The following is a 7,815-nucleotide window of genomic DNA, read 5'->3' as shown; positions in this document are numbered from 1 at the left end:
CTCTGCTCAGCAGGGAGCCTGCTTCTCCCTTCCTTTTGCCTGCTACTCCCCCTGCTTGTGCTTGCTCTCTCTGTCAAATAAACAAATAAAATCTTAAAAAAAACAGGTGCTTTCCCAGTAGGCCCAGGTGTCCTCTTATCTAATCTTTCCTGCAAGAGTGCCTCTATCCATAAACAGCCTATTTTCTAAAAGTGGTTGATGTCACTGACTGCTGATAGCTTCTTTCTTGTTTCTCTTTGTTTTTTGTGGCTTTCTGCCCTTTGGAGTATCTGCACTATCTTTTTAAAACGGTTTTAGAGAAATCAAGAGATAAATAGTATTATTAATCTACAATGGGTTTTTTTTTCTTAGAGATTTTAAGTACTCTCAACACATACCACAGGTCTCAAATTTATGACTTTGAGATCCAGAGTCCCAGCTCTACCCACAGAGCCAGTCAGGCATCCCTAGTCTACAATGTTTATTTAAAAGCCTGAGAAAAATTTCTATTGCATACCCTCTTGAATTGTTTAAAGTATATTTTCACAGGCTTTATATTTATAGAGGTATGAAGATAAGTTTATATTTTAAACCAATTACATAAAAAATTAATTGAAACCAAGAATACATGACTAATATGTAAGGAAAGGGACACATCTTCTGTAAAGCCCTGTAAACATTTATTTCTAAACACATAGATGGAAGCTTAGCCCAAGCTATACCCTGGATGCCACTCTCCAAGAGATTCAGATCAAGGAGGTTCATGAGTCCAGAACCAACATGGAAACACTTTCCCAAATGCAGAGGGAAGTAAGAAATTCAGGTCTAGATACTGTTTGGGTTCATGTGTCCCTTTGCTTCCCCTTGACCTTCCAAATCATTTTGCCAGTCCTGCACATAACTATACTAGAAAGGAATTTGGGACAAACGCCTGCAAAGTTGTATTCAGATATGCAGGGGAAATCTCAAGGAGGTTAGAATGATAATGGTTGAAAATAAACATGGGGCACCAAGATGGCTCACCTGGTAGAGCTTTAGGATCTTGGTTATGGCTAGGGTCATGATCTCTGGATCAGAGCCCTGCATGGGCCTCTGCTTTCATTCGGAGTCTGCTTTCTCTCTGTGTCTCTCTCGTACTATCACTCTATCATTCCCTCTAAAATAAATAAATAAAATCTTCTTTAAAAAGGAAAATAAACAATATAGTACATGGATGCAGAAAGTCATTATCTGTAACTTTAATTTTTTAAATAGTTTATTTTTTTATTTGTCAGAGAGAGAGAGAGAGAGAGAAAGGACACAAGCAGGGGGAGCAGGAGGCAGAGGGAGAAGCAGACTCCCTGCTGAGCAAGGAGCCTCATGCAGGGTCAGCGCTGGACCCTGGGATCATGACATGAGCCAAAAGCAGACGCTTAATGGACTGAGCCACCCAGGCATCCCTATCCATAACTTTAGAAAAAATTTCAGGTCAATGAAAACCTACAGGAGAAATATTTTGCACTCTGTGTCACACGGAGGACTTGCATGTCATTGAGGGAAGGTACTGCATAGTAAATATGGATACTTACTGGCTTTTATTAATGCATATTTTACATTAAAATAAACTGCACCAATTAGACAATTCTATATAATTTGACATTTGTATTTGTGAAGCACTCAAGAGATTCAAGATTAAAAAAAAAGATATTCAAGATAATGAACATATGCATCATCCCAAAAGTTTCCTCATGTCTCTTTGCAACCCCTCTCTCAACCCTCACCACTCCCATTTCCAGGGAACGCTTTTGTCATGCTTTAGTCTGCATAACTTATATTATGAATTATGGGATTATATTTATGCTCTTATCTGGCACTTCACAATATAATTATTTTAAAATTCTTCCATAGTCATAACTATCAAGAGTGTTTCCTTCTGTTGCTGTGTAGTATCTCAGCGTATGCCTATAAAAGAGTTGGTCTATTCACCTGTTGCTGGCCATATGGAGTAGTTCCAGTGGGTCCATACAAAGAAAACTGCTATGAACATTAGCATATAAGATTTTTTATAGACCTATTCTTTTATTTCCCCTGGGGCTATATCTGGGAGTAGAATGGATGTATCACGTGGTAGATGTACACTTGACTTTCTTAAACCAATTTGTTCTAGTAGTTTGTTTCACTCTGTTCTGGATATTCCCTTGCATTTTATGCACAGATATGATTTCTGGTAATAAAGATAAGTTCACTTCTTCTTTTCTAAACTGTATGGCTTTTGTTTCTTCTCCTTGCCTTATTACATTGGATTGAACCTCTACTTCAATATTAAATACAAGTGGTGAAGCCAAAACTTTTGCCTTACTTCTGAAACTAAGGAGAAAGCACTTAAGCTTTCACCATCAAGTGTGACATTTGATGTAGACTTTTTGTTAAGCCCTTTTTTAAGGTGTGGAAATTCCCTTCAATTTTGTGTAATTTGCTGGGAGTTTTAATCAGGAATGGATCTGAATTTTGTCAAATGCTTTTTCAGTACCTATTAAGATTATCCTTCCGGAGAGCCTGGGTTCCTCAGTTGGTTAAGTGACTGCCTTTGGCTCAGATCATGATCCCAGAGTCCCGGGATTGAGTCCCGCATCAGGTTCCGGGCTCCATTCATGATTAGTGATCACTCTGTTTCTCTGTTCCTTGAACTTATTTGCGATACTGCAGTCTAGAGCATAGTTTTTACAAATAACCATTATAAATATGTCTAAATTTCTTAAAATAGAATTACCTTATGACCCAGCAATCCACTTCTGATATATACTCAAAAATTGAAAGAATTTTGATATTTCCATAAATATTGAGATGTTTTTGAATTCCAGTTTCTACCAAAAAGAGGAAGCAACCCAAAAGGCCATCAACAGATAGACATGGATAAATAAAATGGTATATTACATACACAGGAATATTGTTCAACCTTAAAGAGTAAAGAAATTCTGACACATAATGCAAGTGGAAGCATCATGGAGACAGTACGTCAAACGACATTTTGGAAAATGACCAATACTGCATAATTCCACTTCTATGAGAGCTAAAGAGCTTCAGCTCAAGGAAAGAGAATGTAAAATAGTAGTTCTGAAGGAGTGAAGGAATGGAATAGAGGGGAGTTATTGTTTAATTAGTCCAAATATTCAGTTTTTCAAGGTGACAAGATTCTAGAAATGAAAGGTGCTGCTGATTGAACAACAATGTACGTGTATTTCATAACCCTGAACTATACACTCAAAATATTCTCAAATGGTGAAAATATTCAGGTTCTATGACTAAAGAAACTTGAGGAGATACTTAAGATTTCCACTCTACAAATCTGCCTACCAAACAAATATAAGAGGGTGTTTGATGTAAGACCAACTATCAACCATCTATTACCATTTAATTTTAAGGCCTTAGGTCATTGGGGTTAGAACTGGGAGGATGAAAATGGAGAGAATGAAGATTTGGAGTGTGGAACATTGATCAAAAAGGATGGTTGGGAAATGTGCAAACTAACTCATCTGTTGGCCAAAAAATGTGCTTTTATGTTTTTTAAATATAGATGATTTTTAATTGCTTTTTATTACATTATGTTAGTCACCATATTATATTATGTTAGCACCATAATTGCTTTTTTTTACATTATGTTAGTCAACATTTATTACATATGTTAGTCACCATCACCACTAATGATGTTAGTCATCATTAGGGTTTTTTTTTTAAGATTTTATTTATTTATTTATTTACTTGACAGATAGAGATCACAAGTAGGCAGGGAGGCAGGCAGAGAGAGAGGAAGGGAAGCAGGCTTCCTGCTGAGGAGAGAGCCCGATGCGGGACTCTATCCCAGGACCCTGAGATCATGACCTGAGCCGAAGGCAGTGGCTTAACCCACTGAGCCACCCAGGCGCCCCACATCATTAGTTTTTGATGTAGTGTTCCAAGATTCATTGTTTGCGTATAACACCCAGTGCTCCATGTAATATGTGCTCTCCTTCATACCCATCACTGGGCTCACCCAACCCCCAATCCCTCCCCTCCGAAACCCTCAGTTTGTTTCCAAGATCCATAGTCTCTCATGGTTCATCACCCTCACTGATTCCCATGCCCTTCATTTTTTCCTTCCTTCTCCTAATGTCCTCCATGCTATTCCTTATGTTCCACAAATAAGTGAAACCAAAAAATAATTGACTTTCTCCGTCTGACTTATTTCATTTACCATACTCTCCTCCAGTTCCATCCATGTCAGTTCAAATGGTAGGTATCCATCCTTCTGATGGCTGAGTAATAGTTCATTGAGTACTTATGGATCACATCTTTATGCATTCTTCTGTTGAAGGTCATCTTACCTCCCTCCACAGTTTGCCTATTGTGGACATTGCTGCTATGAACATTGGGGTGCCTGTGACCCTTCTTTTCACTACCTCGGTATCTTTGTAATAAATGCCTCATAGTGCAACTGCTGGGTCATAGGGTAGGTCTATTTTTAATTTCTTGTGGAACATCCACAATATTTTCCAAAGTAGTCTCACCAACTTAAATTAAACAGAAGGGGGAGGGAGATGCTATGAGCGCTGGAACCAGGAAGGTGAAATAACAAAATCTTTGCAGAAAGATTGAAGTGAAGGGCAGGAGCTGATATAGAGGAAAATTCACACTCTGTCCTTCACAGTGTCCCCCTAGAGCCCCTAATTATGAGTATTTGTGGATAAGTCTGGTGGATAGCAGGTAAACCTCCTATATGCAAACTAAGTACAAGTATTTAGTACTAAGTACTTGTACTTGTACTAAGTACAAGTATTAACAAGTGGTGTTAATAAGATAAAATGAGAAAACTACGCTATAGAGCAGACTCCTTGGAAACTAAATGGGAGTACAATTAATTCACAGCAAACAAACCCAATTAAACTGTCACTAAATTGTATAAAACAGCATGATGTGCATATATATACACATATGAATGTATGTGTGTATATATATACACATATGCATAAAGTGTATACACACGCATACATACACACACACACACACATATCCACAGAAACATTTCATGGCCTATCATATTTTGCAATGTCTGTAACATAATATATGCTCAATAATATTTGAGCAACAATATAAGCTCAGTAAATGTTTACTGAACAAAGTGATTTGAAAAATCCAACAACTAACACACATTATTGCTGACCTTGAGCCAAAGGTTTCTAAACTTCCTTAGCCAATTCTCTGGCTGAATCTAACTGCAAAATGGCAAATTGTGGTTACTCTAGTCTTCAACAAATTATTTTAGCACAACTTTTCAGGGATTAGGAAGTGTTTGAAGAATGATAACTCTTATTCAGAGCGGTATTTTCTTTTTTTTTTAATTATAATTTTTAATTTTTTATATAAACATATATTTTTATCCCCAGGGGTACAGGTCTGTGAATCACCAGGTTTACACACTTCACAGCACTCACCAAAGCACATACCCTCCCCAGTGTCCATAGCGGTATTTTCTTTTTTTTTTTTTTTTTTTTTTTTTTTTCATAGCGGTATTTTCTTAAAGTGAGGTTCTTCTTCTAAACCTGCACCTGTGCCACTTCCTGTCTGGGATGGCAATTGCCCCACTTGGGCCCTACTGCAGGAAGAAGCATCAGCAAGAGCCCTGGGGTTTGGGTATACCTCCTTCCATCATGCCTCTCACTGTGGCCTCCCTCAGTGCACAGAAATACACTGCAGAGTCCTCCAGCTGTGAAGCTGAGATGACAAGTTGGATGAAATTTCTTGTCTTCTGAAAATTCAGTGAGTAGCGACCTTCAGTGGCATTTTGCAGGTTGTAAGAATCCTGACGAATAAGAAAAACCATTGCCCCACTGCTGGGCTGCTTGTACCACAAAAGACTATAACGTGGTTCATTGGTGTTATATGTGCATTCCAGAATGACAGTCCCCTTCTCCTGCACTAACATTGCTGGTTGGGCTTGAGTGACCTTCTGGGCAATACTGGATCCTGAAGGGGGAAAAAAAAACAAAAACAAAAAAAACAAAAACAAAAAAACACAGAATCTGAGACTTCTGGAATAGGTGAGTGGCACAAAGAACATCTGTTTTACCCACTGTCATCCCTTCTTCCCAAGGTATGCACAAGATCCTGCCTATCTCTCTTGATTTTAAGTCATAGAGGAGACACATTCCAACAGGGACCATCCTTACCTAGCCACACGGAAGCCATGACCACCTTGAGAAGGTTGGAGAGCAACATGTTTGAGTTCTCCCACTAGAAGGAAAATGTCTTCTTCCCCTTCAACTTCAGGGCTCAGCACTGTGAGAAGAACTTGACAGGATGAGGAAAGGATTGCTGGTTATGTGCTGCTGTGGCCCCAGAACGGGAAACAGGGGTTTCCTGGTATAGCAAGTTGTGTGAGTCCTGTCATAATTCTCTGTGTTCTAGCTGAGAGTCTCACTACCCCACATCCTTTTGCATTAGGCAACTTTTTCTTATTTAAATTCAGTTAGCAACACATAGTACCTCACATAGTTTCAGATGTAGTGTTCAACAATTCATCAGTTGCGGACAGCACCCAGTGGGCATTAAGCAACTTTAAATAAAACCATTACAACTGAAAATAAACATGAGTAAAATTTATATTGAAATGAGGATTGTGGATCAATGATTTAGCGAACTGTGATATGTTTATTCACTGCATCTGTGATAAAAGTGGGTGGATGGCACTTACTGAAAATATGACAGGTAGGGCTCACTTTGGCAGCATATATACTAAAATTAGAATGATACAGAGATAATCAGCATGACCTTGTGCAAGAATGACATGCAAATTCCAGAAGCATTTCATAATTTTAAAAAACTGCTTTTAATTAATTATGTAAACAACATAAAATGTAAGAATTATGAAAAAAATGTTGTAAGAATCATGCATGTTCACACTCTATGATTTAAGGTAGAAATAAATCACACTATGATAAGAAGGCAAAGCATTTAGACTAATCACTGTAGCTCTTTCAATGTACCTATTTTTTTTAAAAGATTTTATTTATTTATTTGACAGAGAGAGATTACATGTAGGCAGAGAGGCAGGCAGAGAGAGAGAGGAGGAAGCAGGCTCCCTGCTGAGCAGAGAGCCCAATGTGGGACTCAATCCCAGGAGCCCGGGATCATGACCTGAGCTGAAGGCAGCGGCTTAACCCACTGAGCCACCCAGGCGCCCAATGTACCTATTGTTATGCTAGTGTTCCTCCTCACTACCTGTGTATGTTCAGATGCCTATGTTGGAGCCAAAAGCAGAAAATCTGATCATTCTCCGCTGAAGGGTTCAGGCTGAAGCCCTTGGATGACAGATCCACACACCCAGGTCTCCTTCTCATTGTTTCTCATTGTTTTTTCTCCACAGCTCAGCTCAGCTGTGCTCTGTTCAGAAAGGCCAGAATGGACATCAAATTTTGGTTGTAAGTTATCAGTCCTTCAAATTTATGTGTTTCCCTTACCTCAACTGAACCACAGTAAGCTTCCAAGGGTCACATACTCAGTTCTGAGGCCCAAGGTGACCACTCTGTCTATTTGTATTCTTCCTTCTGCCCAATACCCTCAACACACACATACACACATGCACACCTGTGCACACACATGTGCGTGCCAACATGGGCAATGTCATCTTCCTCAATTTTCTAAAATTATGTGGTGCTTCTTTTCCCCAACCCTTTCTGGAGGGCACAGCATACACTGAGGTTCTTCTACACCAGGCCTGGGTTTCTCCTTATTTAGTCTCTCATGCAAGTTCCCCTCTGTCCAGATACAGCTCATTTTCTAAAATTATGATGGCACTGTCTGCTGATAGGTTCTTTCCTGTTT

The 7,815-nt window shown here is 38.9% G+C and overlaps 1 non-coding gene and 1 gene segment (V, D, J or C); one reads left to right on the top strand and one right to left on the bottom strand.

The window, feature by feature from the left end:
- Positions 1 to 5,539: 5,539 nt before the first annotated feature.
- On the bottom strand, positions 5,540 to 6,315 carry LOC131836316 (T cell receptor alpha variable 14/delta variable 4-like). The segment is given in 2 exon segments: positions 5,540 to 5,958; positions 6,162 to 6,315. Coding segments are annotated over 2 exon segments (405 nt in total).
- Positions 6,316 to 6,702: 387 nt separating this feature from the next.
- LOC131837428 (U6 spliceosomal RNA) lies at positions 6,703 to 6,808 on the top strand. The gene has a single exon (XR_009356039.1). It is a non-coding gene; the product is annotated as a U6 spliceosomal RNA (small nuclear RNA).
- Positions 6,809 to 7,815: the final 1,007 nt, after the last annotated feature.

This window comes from Mustela lutreola, chromosome 7 (genome assembly GCF_030435805.1).
Source record: "Mustela lutreola isolate mMusLut2 chromosome 7, mMusLut2.pri, whole genome shotgun sequence".
NCBI lineage: Eukaryota > Metazoa > Chordata > Mammalia > Carnivora > Mustelidae > Mustela > Mustela lutreola.
This window is presented reverse-complemented; position numbering and strand designations above follow the sequence as displayed.